The 16,736-nt window shown below is 36.1% G+C and overlaps 1 protein-coding gene across 2 annotated transcripts in view; it reads right to left on the reverse strand.

Moving 5' to 3' along the window:
• Positions 1–214: 214 nt before the first annotated feature.
• Positions 215–16,736, reverse strand: part of Rragb (Ras related GTP binding B) — a 40,739-nt gene continuing 24,217 nt past the window's right edge. For both annotated transcript variants that reach the window (XM_060375516.1, XM_060375515.1), the window contains 3 exons: positions 15,469–15,560; positions 3,195–3,310; positions 215–2,292 (listed from right to left, as the gene is read on the reverse strand). In XM_060375516.1, coding sequence (XP_060231499.1) covers positions 2,195–2,292; positions 3,195–3,310; positions 15,469–15,560 — 306 coding nt within the window. In that variant the 3' untranslated portion in view covers positions 215–2,194. The remainder of the gene's footprint in view (positions 2,293–3,194; positions 3,311–15,468; positions 15,561–16,736) is intronic.

Raw genomic sequence — 16,736 nt, forward strand, 5'->3', positions numbered from 1 at the left:
GATTTACAAATGGTTGCAAAACACCACATGGTTACTGGTACCAAACCTGGGTCCTCTACAAGAGCAGTGGGTGCTCTTAACTTCTGAAGCACGTTAGCCCCCTAAGAATGCTTTTTAACAAGCTATCTCTAAGCGATTGTGATATATGTCATAGTCTGAGAACCTCTGCCCCATCCTACTCACATAGTAGTATAAAAAGCAACACTTCACTGTGTCATTTTCACATCTCTACATTTTATTTTTATCCACATTTCCATATGCATGCTTTGATTGTCTATCTACCTATTTAAAGAAAGCTTTCAAATATTCCTTCAAAATTCCATCCTAAACACTAAAGATGAGAACAGGTCATATCATGATTCACAACAGGCACAGAACAGACCATTTGGTCTTTTCATTTTCCTACATATTAATGGGAAAGAGAGTCTGGAATATCTACATGAAAAAGATTTATTCTATGCATTAATAAAGCTTCTAAAATTACTCTCATAAAGTTCTTTTGAGTCTACGTAACATAAAACATGCTACTTAAAAACATGTTATGTTCAACTTAATAAAAACTAATTATTTCTCAACTGGAAAAAATAAACCTAGATAGAGGAAAATGATGCTAGAAGATATTTCTATCTCTTTTTTTCTTACATTATTTCTTATTTTTTTCTGAGTCAATATCTTTTTACGTAACCTAAAGGCTTACATCATCACACCGAACACTGGAAGACATTTTATAGCATGAAGAACAGGAACAATGAGCTAAGTCTATGGGGTTTATGCATTCCCTAAGCATGTGCCTATGCTATGTGTTCTGTCATCATATCAGTGAAAACCAAAAACGTTAGAGGCTACAGCAATTCTAATTAATGTTTTATGGTCCATGACACTTGGGGTTACGGAATATATAAATAAAATAGTAACCGCTGCTGGACCTCAAAATTGTTAGTTTCATAAATCTTACTTTCCATCCAGATTTTATTCATTCATTCTCTAGTTGCTTCGTAGACTACTTTTAATCTTTTAACATTTCATTTATTCAGTGTGTCTCTCTGTGTATATGCTTATATATGTGAGCACATGTGTAAAGATCACAGGACAACCTGTAGAAAACAGTCTTCACATTCCACCATATAGTTTTTGGAAATCAACCTTTGCTTGTCTGGCCTGGTGGTGAGGGCTTTTACCACTGAGCCATCTCACCAGCACTGGAGATTTTCAATCCAGATCAGGCCTGGATTAGGCCCGGATTACTGATCTACCTTCTCCAACTGCAGTCAGTCCATGCACTATAGATAAATTAATTTTTAAACACTGAATTGACATATTTATCTTGTTCAGTGGATTCTTGTGTTTTTCTTTTTTTAATGTAAAATTCAGATATCATAGATATCAGACATTTAAAGTCTTCCCTGGAACTTGAGGCTAAAATCTGGCTCCATTCTTTAATAAACTTTATTTTATACTTTTCCCTAATAAGCAAATTATACTCTATTAGAATAAGTGAAACTTATTCTTAGTGCAAAGTTAAGATATAAGAAAAAGAAACACAGACACTGAAATCCCTAACAGCACAAGTTTATTTAAAATTGAAGTTTAGGAATATATATATATATATATATGTATATCTGGATATACATATATATATATTTTTTTTTTTTTGAGACAAGATCTTAACATATATCTCTGGCTGGCCTGGACCTCCCTATGCAGACAGGCTGACCTCAAACTTGCAGTAATCCTCTTGCCTCTGCTTCCCAAATGCTAGGACTACAGGCATGAGCCATCTTGTCTGGTTGAGTTACGGAATATTTTTAATTCATGCTGAGAAAACAGTAATACTTCAAACTTACATGTATATATTTGATAATGAATACAAGAGAGTGCTGGGAAGGACTTTGACATACACAACTATTAGAAGCAGGTTATCAGAGCACTTAAAACATCATTAGAGTAATGTTATCAGAACAGTTAACATATATCACCTACGTATACATTACACCAAATTCATGAACACCTCATTTCCTAACTTCTCAAGCTATTTCAATAAATAGCATTCAAAGTTAAACATTAGGACTGGGGAGCAGAGAAGAAAGACAGAAGTGGTAAGATCACATTATTTCAGAGCCTACATATATGACTACAACAATAAAATTAAGAAACAGTGTTTCAATTTTTTGTGTGAAACAATATTCTGCAATGTTTAGCGCATGAGAAGACACTGTTTTGGTCCATCCACTCTCTCCAGCTTTTCAAAGTGTTTTCTGGCATTGCGGATGTTGATCAGAGTAGCTGCAGAAGCTGAGGGTGGGGTAGAGAGACACCCAACAGAGTAAGAAGGGCAGTCAAAGGAATGTCTGTCTAGTAAAAGCAAATAAATTAAAAGATCCAAATCCTTCAATGTATGCCAGAATACAGAAGCAGGAAGCCTCACACTATCAAGGTTTAATATTTCTAAAGCAGATTTGCACATATCCTAAACATAAAATTTCACAATCTTTTGGTTTGAAACTAATAAAATAAACCTCAATATTTGATGTTACCTTCAAATATTAACCTAAAATAGATAAAACCAGAAGAGAGATACGTTAAACACATGGGAATATTCTGGAAATACTATGAGAACCTTTAGTATAAAGGTTGTAGCAGATATGGCTTCCATGATATGGCAATACAAACATTGCCCCTTAATGCCCACAACAGAAATATGCGGCTGTGGAACATGTAGTAATCTACAACATGGTTAAGCTTTTAATAACTTACAGGTTACATGGCTAGTCTTTTAAAAGTTCAGGGTTCTGGGTTCTCATTTCTTTAAAACTCAACAATTTAGTAATCTGCTTTCTTAAATTTTCCTGAAGAAAAATATTTTTCAGCCCCAAAATGTATGCCTATTAAATAAAATTCAACATCAATACTACAACCACTACTAATTTCTTTAACTGTAGCTTTATATGTATGTATGTATGTATGTATGTGTGTATGTTTATATATTATACATAAGTAATGTACTTATGTATAATATATGCTTTAACATGCCTACCATTTTTAAGTGTACAGTTCAGTAAGATTAAGTAACTTCGTGTTATTGTGCAAATAGCCCCACTATAAAATAATTTTAAAATATCTAATAAAGTACTACCTCTATGGCATTTAAAAAATATATATGAATTTGAAACTATGTCAGCCAAGTTCAAACTTACGAATGGATGGATCAGACATCACAACCATGACATAAGTGTTAGATGTAAATATGTCAATGAAGGCAGCAAAGTTAGAGTTTCTCACTTCCATGCTCTGCAAAGAGGCAGCCAGCTTGCTATGGGAGAAAGGAAATGATGGTTGAAGAAAAGACTAAAATAAGTTGTTCTTTATTATATTAGACATTTTTATAGTACTGTATTTCAATTCATCACATTTTAAATTTCCAAAGAAACCGTACTGATAACTTAACTTATTTAAAGAGTTACTAGGAAATAAGATATGGACTGATGTAGACTCAGAAGTGAAAATGGGCTTGAATCTAGACATATATTAAAAAATGTTACCAAAGATTTTCTAATAGTTCTTATAATTAACATATAAAGTAATAGGTTTTATTATGACATTTTACTCTCTGTGTCTCTCATTTTGTTCTCATTTATCCACACTCTCCCAGAATCTTCTTCCCTCACTACTGCTAGTACCCTTACGCCTGAAATAGTGCACCTATCTGTTTTCATGTCACGTGCATCACATTTCCCTGTCTTTTCCCTAATTAAACTTAAGATATCTTCCTACTCTCTCATGGTTCCATTTCTTAGTTATATAATCTGCACAGAAAGACACAAATTTTCCTGATGAGAACTGATAAGCTAGAGGCAGATGGAAGGGGAGGAGGTCCTCCCCTATTAGTGGACTGGGGTAGGGGCATAGGAGGAGAAGAGAGAGGGAGGGTGGGCTTGGGAGGGGACAAGGGAGAGGGCTACAGCTGGGATACAAAGTGAATAAACTGCAATTAATAAAAATAAATAAATAAGTTTGAAAAAAGAAAAAAACGACACAAATAAGAGAAAATATGGTATTTGTTTTAAGTAGCTTATTTAACTCAACATAGTATTTCCAGTTCCATTTATTTTCCTGCAAACTTTATAATTTTCCTTTTCCTAATGATAAATAATATTCTATACTGCATATGCATAAAGTCTTCATTATCCTTGAATCTGTTGATGGGCACCAAGAATGGATCTTTTATGAAGATACTATTAATAGATCAGCAATAACATGAATGTGTAAGTATGCCTGTAGATTAGTAGTTCTTAACCTTCCTACTTCTGTAACCCTTATGTGTAGTTACCACCAAATATAAAACTATTTCATTGTTACTTCATAACTAATTTTGCTACTGTTATAAATTGTAATGTAAATATCTGATAAGCAGATTACCTGACATGCAACCACCAAGTAGGTCATGACCCACAGGTTGAGAACCACTAGTCTATACTATTCAATTAATCAACATATCTGCTTGATGTTGGTATCACATAATTTTTGTCATTATGTCTCTGAGGTACCATTTGAGATTAGGAATTGTGATACCTGAAGCACTGATCATTTTGCTTGGGACTGCTTTGGATATTCAGGATTATGAGATTAGATATGAATTCTAGACTTGGTTTATAGTTCTGTGAAGACTGTAATTTGAATTTTGATGGAAACTGCAATAAATCTTTGTGTTGCTTACAATATTAATATTACCAATTTATGAGCATGAGAGGTCCTTACATCTACTAGAGTTTTCTTCAGTCTTCTATTTTTTTTTAATTTAAAAAACTAAAGTCCAAGTGGATCAAAGACCTCAACATAAAACCAGACACATTAAATCGGTTAGAAGAAAAAGTGGGGAAGAGCCTTGAACTCATTGGCACAGGAGACAACTTCCTGAACAGAACACCAACAGCACAGGCTCTAAGAGCAACAATCAATAAATGGGTCTTCATGAAACTGAAAAGCTTCTGTAAAGCAAAGGACACCATCATCAAAACAAAATGAATGCCTACAGATAGGGAAAGAATCTTCATCAACCCTCTTTCTGACAGAGGGCTAATATCCAGTATATATAAAGAACTAAAGAAACTGAAAAGCAACAAATCAAGTAATCCAATTTAAAAATGGGAACAGAGCTAAACAGAGAATTCTCTGCAGAGGAATATCGAATGGCAGAGAAACAGTTAAAGAAATGCTCACAATAATTAGCCATCAGGGAAATGCAAATCAAAACGAGTATGAGATTTCACCTTACACCCATGAGAATGGCCAACATGAAAAACTCAAGTAATAACACATGCTGGAGAGGTTGTGGAGAAAGGGAAACCCTCCTCCACTGCTGGTGGGAATGTAAACTTGTACAACCTCTCTGGAAATCAATCTGGTGTTTTCTCAGACAACTAGGAATAGCGCTTCCCCAAGATCTAGCCATACCACTCCTAGGCATATATTCAAAAGAGACTCAAGTACACAATAAGGACATTTGCTCAACCATGTTTGCAGCAGCCTTATTTGTAATAGCCAGAAGCTGGAAACAGCCCAGATGCCCCTCAACTGAAGAATGGATACAGAAATTGTGGTACATCTACACAGTGGAATATTACTCAGCAATGAAAAACAAGGAAATCATGAAATTTGCAGGTAAATGGTGGGACTTGGAAAGGATCATCCCGAGTGAGCTGTCCCAGAAGCTGAAAGACACACACGGTATATACTCACTCATGTAGACATATAATATAGGATAAACCTACTAAAATCTGTATACCTAGAAAAAGAAACTAATCAAGAGGGAGGACTCTGACTAAAATGCTCAATCTCCATCCTGAAAGGCAAAGAGGCTGGACATCAGAATAAGAAGAAAACAGGAAACAAGTTAGGAGCCTCCCACAGAGGGCCTCTGAAAGGCTCTGCCCTGCAGACTAGCAAAGCAGATGCTGAGACTTATGGCCAACTGTTGGGCAGAGTGCATGCAATCTTATGAAAGAAGTAGGAAATAGTATGATCTGTAGAGGACAGGAGCTCCACAAGGAGAGCAACAGAACCAAAAAATCTGAGCACAGGGGTCTTTCCTGAGACTCAGACTCCAACCAAGTATACATGCATGGAGATAACCTAGAACCCCTGCACAGAAGTAGTCCATGGCAGTTTAGTGTTCAAGTGGAATCCATAGTAATGGGAACAGGGACTGCCTCTGACATGAACTGATTGGCCTGCTCTTTGATCACCTCCCCCTGAGATGGGAGCAGCCTTACCAGGCCACAGAGGAAGACAATGCAGCCACTCCTAATGAGATCTGATAGACTAGGTTTAGAAGGAAGGAGAGGAAGTCCTCTCCTATCAGCGGACTTGGGGAGGAGTGTGGGTGGAGAAGGGGGCATTGGAGGGGAGGAGGGAGATGTTTTATGGGGGAATGCAAAGTGAGTAAAGTGGAATTAATAATGGCTTCAGCGCAGAATTCCACAAGACCTTCAAAGAAGTGCTAACTCCAATTCTCCTCAAGCTATTCCACAAAATAGAAACAGAAGGAACACTACCAAACTCATTCTATGAAGCCACAGTCACCTTAATACCTAAACCACACAAAGACCCAACAAAAAAAAGAGAACTTCAGGCCTATCTCTCTTATGAACATTGACGCAAAAATACTCAATAAAATACTTGCAAACTGAATCCAAGAACACATCAAAGATATCATCCACCATGACCAAGTAGGCTTCATCCCAGGCATGCAAGGGTGGTTCAACATACGGAAATCCATCAATGTAATCCACCATATAAACAAACTGAAGGAGAAAAACCACATGATCATCTCCTTAGATGCCAAAAAAGCATTTGACAAAGTCCAACACCCATTCATGTTTAAAGTCTTGGAGAGATCAGGGATACAAGGCACATACCTAAACATAGTAAAGGCAATATATAGCAAGCCTATAGCTAACATCAAACTCAATGGAGAGAAACTTAAATCAATCCCACTGAAATCAGGGACAAGACAAGGCTGTCCATTGTCCCCATATCTCTTCAACATAGTACTTGAAGTCCTAGCCAGAGCAATAAGACAACTAAAGGAGATCAAGGGGATACAAATCGGAAAGGAAGAGGTCAAAGTGTCACTATTTGCAGATGATATGATAGTATACATGAGCGACCCCAAAAATTCAACCAGAGAACTCCTTCAGCTGATAAACACCTTCAGCAAAGTGGCAGGATACAAAATCAACTCAAAAAAATCAGAAGCCCTCCTATATACCAAAGACAAAAAGGCTGAGAAAGAAATTAGGGAAACAACACCCTTCACAATAGCCACTAATAACATAAAGTACCTTGGGATGACTCTAACCAAGCAAGTGAAAGACCTGTTTGAGAAAAACTTCAAGTCTCTGAAGAAAGAAATCGAAGAAGATATCAGAAGATGGAAAGATCTCCCGTGCTCATGGATTGGTAGGATTAACATTGTGAAAATGGCCATACTGCCAAAAGCAATCTACAGATTCAATGCAATTCCCATCAAAATACCAACTCAATTCTTTACAGACCTTGAAAAAAAGATTCTCAGCTTCATATGGAGAAACAAAAAACCCAGAATCTCCAAAACGATCCTGTACAACAACAGATCATCTGGAGGTATCTCCATTCCTGATCTCAAGCTGTACTACAGGGCAACAGTAATAAAAACTGCATGGAAACAGAAAGGAGGATCAATGGAACCACATAGAAGACCCAGAAATAAATCCACACACCTATGAATACTCGATATTCGACAAAGAAGCCAATTCCATTCAATGGAAAAAAGACAGCATCTTCAACAAATGGTGCTGGACCAACTGGATGTCTACATGCAGAAAAATGAAAATAGATCCATATTTATCACCCTGCACAAAACTAAAGTCAAAGTGGATCAAGGACCTCAACATAAAACCAGATACCCTAAATCAATTGGAAAAAAAGTGGGGAACAGCCTAGAACTCAGGAGACAACTTCCTGAACAGAACACCAACAGCACAGGCTCTAAGAGCAACAATCAATAAATGGGACCTCATGAAACTGAAAAGTTTCTGTAAAGCAAAGGATACCGTCATCAAAACAAAACGACTGCCTACAGATTGGGAAAGAATCTTCACTAACCCTTTATCTGACAGAGGACTAATATCCAGTATATACAAAGAACTAAAGAAGCTGAAAAGCAGCAATCCATGTAATCCAATTAAAAAATGGGGAACAGAGCTAAACAGAGAATTCTCGACAGAGGAATATCGAATGGCAGAAAAACATTTAAAGAAATGCTCATCCTCATTAGCCATCAGGGAAATGCAAATCAAAACGACCCTGAGATATCACCTTACACCCATCAGAATGGCCAAGATGAAAAACTCAAGCGATAACACATGCTGGAGAGGTTGTGGAGAAAGGGGAACCCTCCTCCACTGCTGGTGGGAATGTAAACTGGTACAACCACTCTGGAAAGCTATCTGGCGCTTTCTAAGACAACTAGGAATAGTGCTTCCTCCAGACCCACTGCTAGGTATATACCCAAAGTTTGTTCAAGTACACAAAAAGGACACTTGCTCAACCATGTTTATAGCAGCTCTATTTGTAATAGCCAGAACCTGGAAACAACCCAGATGTCCATCAACGGTGGAATGGGTACAGAAATTGTGGTATTTTTATACAATGGATACTACTCAGCAATCAAAAAGGAGGAAATCATGAAATTTGCAGGCAAATGGTGGGATCTAGAAAAGATCATTCTGAGTGAAATATCCCAGAAGGAGAAAGACAAACATGGGATATACTCACTTATATAGACCTATAAGATATGATAAACATAATGAAATCTATACACCTAAAAAAGATAATCAATTGAGCGGACATGGGGTAAGATGATCAATCCTCGTTTAGAAAGACAGATGGGATGTGCATTGAACGTATGACAGGAGTCTACTGAGCGCATCTGAAAGACTCTAACTAGCAGTGTTTTCAAAGCAAAGACTCATGACCAAACCTTTGGCAGAGTACAGGCAATCATAAGAAAGAAGGGGAGTTAGTCTGATGGGGAAAGGATAGGAGCTTCACAAGGACCAAATATATCTGGGCACAGGGTCTTTTCTGAGACTGACATTCAACCAAGGACCATGTATGGATATAACCTAGAACCTCCACTCAGATGTAGCCTGTGGTAGCTCAGTAACCAATTGGTTTCCCAAAGTGAGGGGAACAGGGACTATTTCTAACAAGAACTCAATGACTGGCTCTTTGGTCTCCCCACCCCCGAAGGTAGGAGCAGTCCTGTTAGGCCACAGAGGAGGGCTTTGCAGCCAGTCCTGAAGATACCTGATAAAACAGGATCAGATGAATGGGGAGGAGGTCCCCCCCTATCAGTGGACTTGGAAAGGGGCACGGTGGAGATGAGGGAGGGAGGGAGGGACTGGGAGGGAATGAGGAATCGGGACACGGCTGGGATACAGAGTTAATAAAATGTAACTTATAAAAAAAAAAGACATGTCAATAGCAAAAATAAATGACTAAGAATTATAAAAAAAATTAAAAAAGGATCTCATTTATTTATTTATTTATTTATTTATTTATTTATTTATTTATTTATTTATTTATTATGTCTACAGTGTTGTCTGCATGTACACTTGCATGCCAGAAGAGGGCACCAGATCTCATTTTATATGGTTGTCAGAGACTATGTGGTTGTTGGGAATTGAACTCAGGACCTCTGGAAGAGCAGTCAGTGCTCTTAACCTCTGAGACATCTCTCCAGCCCCCTCTTCTATGATTTCAAAGTTTTTTATTTTAAATGTCTTCCACTTTCTTTATCTGGTGTAATTTTTGGTTACTTTATTTATTTTGAAGTAATTGTGAATGTAATGTTTTCCTGATTTCCTTCTCAGTAACTTCAATATTGTTGTATGGAGGTGACTACTTTTTAAAAGAAATATCTTTAAGATTATAATATAATTACACCGTTTTCTTCTTCTCTTTCCTTCCTCCAAACTCTACAATGTACCTCCTCCTTGATTGTGTGTGTGTCTGTGTGCATTCCTAAATATAAAAATACAGCCTGCTCAATTTATATAATGACTACTAATTTTTAATGTTCGTTTAGTATCCTGCTTCTTTGTTGAAGGTGTTGATTAAACAGTTATCCAGTTACATAAGTCATTTGTAAATACAGATAATTCTTTCCTATATCCTTTTTCTTTCTTTTTGATCAGTGTTCTGTCTCTGATTTTGATCATTATACTGAATAAAATAGAAGGAGTGGGCACGCTTTTCTAATTCTTGATTTTAGAGGAAATGCTTTCAGTTTTCCCCATTTGGTGTAATGCTGGCTGTAGCTTTGACATGCATGGCTTTTATTATTTTGAGATACATTATTTTTATTCTGAATTTTTTTCAGGTTTTTATCATTAGAGTTTGCTAAACTTTATCAAATGCCTTTCCTGCATCTACTATATAATTATGTGAACTCTATCCCTATGTTCATTTATGTACTATATTACACTTATTGATTATGTTGAACCAACTCTTGAATGTGTGTGATGAAATTAACTTGGTCATATAATTTTAGTGAGTTCTATAATTTAGTTTTCAATTATTTTTTTCTTGACAATTTTTGCATCTATGTTCATTAGGAAAACCGGTCTAGGTTATTTTTGGTGTGTTCTTACCTGGTTTTCATAACGGAATAATTCTTCTTTGATAGAATTATTTTGGTAGTATTCCTTCCTTCCCTTTATATCTTATGGGACAGGTTGAAAGATGTTAGATTTAGCACTTTCTTAATGTTTAGTAAAACCCATCAGTGAATCCACCTCGTTCTAGGCTTCTTTGTGGGAAGATGTTTAATTAGTGCTTCAGTCTAGCTACATGATATTATCTAAGATATTTTTATCCTTTTGATTTAATTTAGGTAGGTTAAAAATGTTTATTAGCCTATTTATGCCTTCCATAGTTTTCAGGGCTTTATTTTTAAATAGAATTAGTCAATGAATTCCCTAATAATCCTCTGGACTTTATTAGAATCTGCAGCAGGATCCCCATTTACATCTGGTTCTACTGATTTAATGCTTTATTTTTCTTTTGTTTAGTTAGCTATTGGTTTATCAATAGTGTTTAGCCTTATAAGGGAGCATTTTTTTGCCCTTACTCTCCATTTTATTAACTTCTGCCCTGATTTTTATTATTTCTTACACACTACTTCTTTTATGTCTGGCGAGTTCTTGTTTTTCTCAGACCTCAATGGTATATCATTATTATTTGAGATATCTCTGAGTTTTGATGTAAACATTCATAGCTTACAAACTTTTCTCTTGGAACTGCTTTGGCTATATAACAGAGACTGCAGTAAGTTGCACATCATTTTCATTTGATTTTGAGAACTTTTAAACTTCATCTTTGATTTAGTCTATTACCCATTGTTTATTTAAACATGTTATGTTCGGTACCATTTCTTTGTGTTTCCATTGTGCTCTGGTCCACTATAATCTGACAAAATACAAAAATTATTTTAATTATTTTGTTAAAGCTTATTTGGTAGCCTATAGTGTGATCAAATTCCGAGAGTGCTCCATGGACTGCTGAAAAGGATGTGCATTCCACAGACACCAGACGTTTGCAGGTATTTGCAAAGGCCATTTAATTTGTGGTATAGTATGTTTCTGACATTTCTTTGGTAATTTTCACTTTGGGCAACCTATCTGAAGATGAGTATTAATTATCACCAGTATCAGGACCCATCTGAGTTTTACTATCCCTGTGTATTTGTTTTATGAAATTAGGTGTCATAACACTTGGTGCATACAAATTTATAACTGTGGTAAATTCCTGATACTTCATTGCTTTTATTACTATGTAGTGTCCTAATTTATCTCCTCTGACTAATTTTCATTTGAAGCATACTCCGTCAAACATCAGAATAGCTGTGCCAGCTTGTTTTCTGCTTCCATTTGCTTGAGGATTTGACTTCCATTCTTTGGCTAAATGTCTATAGATTTCTTTGCCATTGAGGTGAGTTTATTGTAAGCAGCAGTTAAATGAGCAACTGCAGATATTGTGTTTAATGCTTACTATTTTCTATGGCACTAATTTATTGTTAGTTACAATGGGGTCCTTCCCAGCTCTCCTTTCTGCACAGTTTCCTCAATTTGTCTTTCCTGTGACCTTGTGATTGAGTGCATCTTCCTGTTATATAGTTTTCTTTCTTATAATTTTTAAAATGCTGGTTTGGTTGTCACGAATCCCATAGTTTTTGCTTATCTTGAAGTGGTCTTATTTTTCCATTAACTTTAAGAGATAGCTTTCCTGGATATGGCAATTTTAGTTGTCAGTTGTTTGGATTCAGGGCTTGAATATATCGTGACATGTTTTTCCAGCTTTTAAGCTTGGTAAAAAAAAGATAACGCATTTACTCTGATGCTTGCCTTCTTGGTGAGTTAGCATATTCTCCTTACAGCTTTTAGTATTGTTTCTTTGCTTTGTATTTTTGGCTGATTTGTCACAGAAAGGCTCTTTTTTGGTCATGGCTACTTGGGGTTGTAAATGCCTGCTGCTTGGAGTTGTAAATGCCTCTTGTTTCTGGTTGTCCATTTTTTTCCTTGGATTTTGGAATTTTTCTGTTATAATTTCATTGAATATTCTGCTTATACCTTTATGATTTTAAAAATTAGATTTATTTATTTTATGTGCATGTGTGTTTTGCTTAAATGTATGTCTGCACAATGTGAACCCATGTTCAGAGGAGGACGTCACATCTCCTGGAACTGAAGTTACAGATGGTTGTGCGACACCATGTGGATATTAGGAACTGAACTCAGTACTCCTAACCACAGAGCCTTCTATCTAATCTGAGGCCGTAACATTTTATCTTAGCTTTTCTCTCAGATTCTAAAGTTTGGGTTCTTGAATATATCCTAAGAATTCTTTTTTTAATTTATTTTTATTAATTACAGTTTATTCACTTTGTAGCTCCCCTATAGCTCCCTCCCTCCTCCTCTCCCAATCCCACCTTCCCTCCCTCTTCTCCACCCATGCACCTCCCCCAGTCCACTGATAGGGGAGGTCTTCCTCTCCTTCCTTCTGATCCTAGTCTATCAGGTCTCATTAGGACTTGGTCTTGGTTATGCTAATTTTTTCCATTATATATACTTGAGTGCATTTTGTCCTGTAATTTTAATATTTTTTCTGCTTCATTTTTTATGACAATGATTCTTCCCATTGTGCTTTTTGATAGATTCTTTTATTTCCTGGAGTCTAGTTTGGGTCTTTTTCAAAATCTCAATTTCCTTAATGAATATTTTCTATACATTTGTTTTTGTTTTATTTGTTTGGGTTTTTTTTGCACCTTGCATCCACAATGCTGACTTTTCCTCTTCTTTGATAGCTTTAGTGTCTATCTTTGATAGCTTTAGTGTCTAGGTCCTGAATTAATTGATTTCCTCACTTCAGCCACTTGGTTATTTGAGTCCTCTATTTGAACACTGTTATTTTTTTAAAGTAGGACTTTGAGATCTTTTTCTGGAATTTCAGGTATTTCACTATCTTTTGTTTCCAGTATGGAGGAATTGTGAACATATGTACACATGAGCTCAGTGTCACAGTGGCTCATTCTCTCTTTCTGGTGATACTTTGTTGTGTTTTGTGTATCTGCTGGGTTGCGGATTCTAGTTTTTCTGTTTCTTTTCTTTACTGATTTATTTTATGTGAGCCATTGTGGTGATCTTCTTTCACTTGTCTGTATTTCTCACAATTACTTAGTAAGTGAAGCCAACCCAGTAACAGATAGAAAGTTTTGACAGAAATTCTGGTGTTATCATGCTGTAAAATCCCCTTCTGCCTTTCACTTGTGTCTTTAAGGTTCAAGACAAAGGGACTAGGGTCCTATGGGGAAATGTATTTTAGGTGTTTACAGGTAAGGTTATTAGTAATTAAAAGTAAAAAAAGAGGAATGGGTGTAAAAAGGGGAAAGGAAGGAATCAAGTATAAGAAAAGGAAAAGTACAGAGTTACAGGTATGAGAAACAGAGAAAACAAAGAATAGATGCAAAAAAGGAAGGATAGTTATAAAGGTTTTTTCCTTGCAAGATATAAGTTGAAAACATATAAATTAATAAGTATATAACTAAAATGAGACAACAATTATTATAATGTTAGTATTTCTTCTTAAGGCATATATATAGTTCCTTCCCAGTTTGGTTATCTGTTATTTTCTTCTGTAGATAGACAGCTGCTAGTCTCTGCAGTTTAAACAAGTCATACAGCTATGTCTTCCCTGTTGTAAGAATTTGCTTTCTGAAGGAATTTCCCAGTCTGAAACAATACACATCAGCTACAGCCTTCCCTCTGGGTTATTCTTGATTGCAGTTTCCATCACGAGCTTTGTGAGTCTGAGACTCTGAGAGAATGTGGAAAGAGGGTCTATACTTGTATTTACTTCTGTCATAGCATGTCAGAACCTAGATCCCTGCTGTTTATTTGCTAATGTCCTATACATCTTGCCCAAAAAACCTTGTGTGCATCTATAACAGCACTAAAGGTTCAGCATAATTTTGCATTACCATGTTGTTGCTTATGCCAGCAATGCTAGCAGTAGTGCTTTCCATTTATCCTTCAGGTTAGTCACTCTGAGGCTCTTGAATTATACTCCCTTGTTGTATTTCTAACCTGGTATCCCTGGGAGTCTTGCTCATGGTGTATCCAGTTTTTAGTTGTGTCTTCAAAGCCTGTGTATCTCCAGATCACTGACACTCATGCTCAGGAGGGGACAGTTTCTCCCTGGTATTATTAGTGCCCTAGGCTCGAGTGGAGGCAGTTTGGTATATTCCTGTCTAGTTGCTCACTCTTTCTACTGATAATTTTTTTTCTCTCACCTAACCTTATTTCTATACCTTTCTCTTATCCCCCCATACTAACACTTTCAGCTCTTCTACTTGTATATTGTTGATAGTCTTGCACTCTTTCCCTCTTAGCAACAGTGCTTCCTTTTTTAAAATGCAGGGTTGTCTACTTTACCAAGTCATATATTCCCCCTTCCTTTTCCAAACTTTCTTGGATATTCTATTTTTATTTCCCAAACGGTATCAAACATTTTCAAAAAGATACTTGACTTGCTTATTTTTTATATACTTCTGTACCAGTTTAGTTCACATAGTCTGTGCATTTGGGTTCTTTTTTCTTTAAAACTCCTGAATTTAGTAACTTATTCCCTGAAGTCCTCATAAAGAACATAATATCCTTGCTCAATTACTTTTCATGTTCAAAATATGAGCCTATTATGCTTATACTAAAAGGACAACGGACTACACTTCAGTAGGCTCCCTAAGAACTCAATTTCTTATTTGATTAAACTAGTATAAACATAAATGTAGTCAACTACAGTTTCTTTAAGTTTCAAAAATGATAGATATTACCCAGAAATGAACAGTTCTCATGTAGAAAAGTCTCTTACCTACAGCTCAACTTGAACTGTTTAATAATGTTGCTGATTTTCTCAAATCTGTGGGCATCACGTTGTTCTTTACACTGATAATGAGAAATCACCTGTGAAAAGAGATATATTTTTTTAAATTCATGCAAATACTCATATCACTATTACTAATTAAAACAGACATGTAGAACAGGGTGGTCGTGGCATAGGCCTTTAATACCAGTACTAGGGAGGAAGAGGCAAGCAAATCTCTGAGTTCAAGACCAACCTGCTCTACAGAGTGACTTCCAGAACAGCTAGGGCTACACATCTATCTCGAAAACCAATAAACAAACAAATATATAAATCAGTCCTTTACTCATCCTACTTTTTTAATTAATAATTCACTTTACATCCCAATCGTAGGCATCTCCTCTCCTGGTTAAGAACTGAGTTGTTATCCTGTTTCTTGCCATTTATGCCATATCCTTGCCAAAAATTTCCATATTTATTTAGATAACCTACCCAGAGTCATTTACTCATAACTTTATTAGATCACTGTGTATTCTCTAGAGACGATTTTTGACTCATCATGACATGACTTTTAACTTACCGTGGTAAGTAAGCAGTACACATTCAGTACATGCCATATTTTGAATTTTTCCAGGCTTGGAATATATTGCACAATACTTTCTTGTGATGCTGAATAGCAACAAGGAGCCATAAGTCCCAGATTACAAAGGTCAGTTCCGAGATTACAAAAGTGAAGGTCTGATCATTCAGGGGATTTGCATTGCTAAGCTACATGCTTATCAGAACAGAAACCTAGGCTAAGTTAAGGGGCATTTGGTGTCTTCTCAATTATCTCAATCATTAAATCTTACCTTATTATCTTCTCATAAGATGACTTTAAAAAACAGTATACATAAAGTAGAAATAAATAAAAATATCCAGCTGCTCTTAAGCAGTACCTAACATTTAATTTTAAAGCAGTACCACTAGCTGTTGAAGTCATATTTAAAAACCTTTCCTAAATGACCCAAGTATTGACTTTCATTAAAGAATTGTACTCAGGACAGACATTTACACCAGCTAAAAATACTTGCCTAACACCTCCCAATTTTAACAAAGTACCCTAAAGGCTGATTATAATTTGTGCATTCCTAGCATAAGAAAATCTATATTACTTGCCAGCAGAGAGCTGGCTTGGAAATCCTGACATACTGTCAAGTATTTGAGACATCATTCTTCTCCCAATGATAGAACAGGTAGATGCACCTTGAGTTTATCTCCCTCAGTACATCACACAT

The sequence above is a fragment of the Meriones unguiculatus genome, chromosome X (assembly GCF_030254825.1).
Source record: "Meriones unguiculatus strain TT.TT164.6M chromosome X, Bangor_MerUng_6.1, whole genome shotgun sequence".
Lineage (NCBI taxonomy): Eukaryota > Metazoa > Chordata > Mammalia > Rodentia > Muridae > Meriones > Meriones unguiculatus.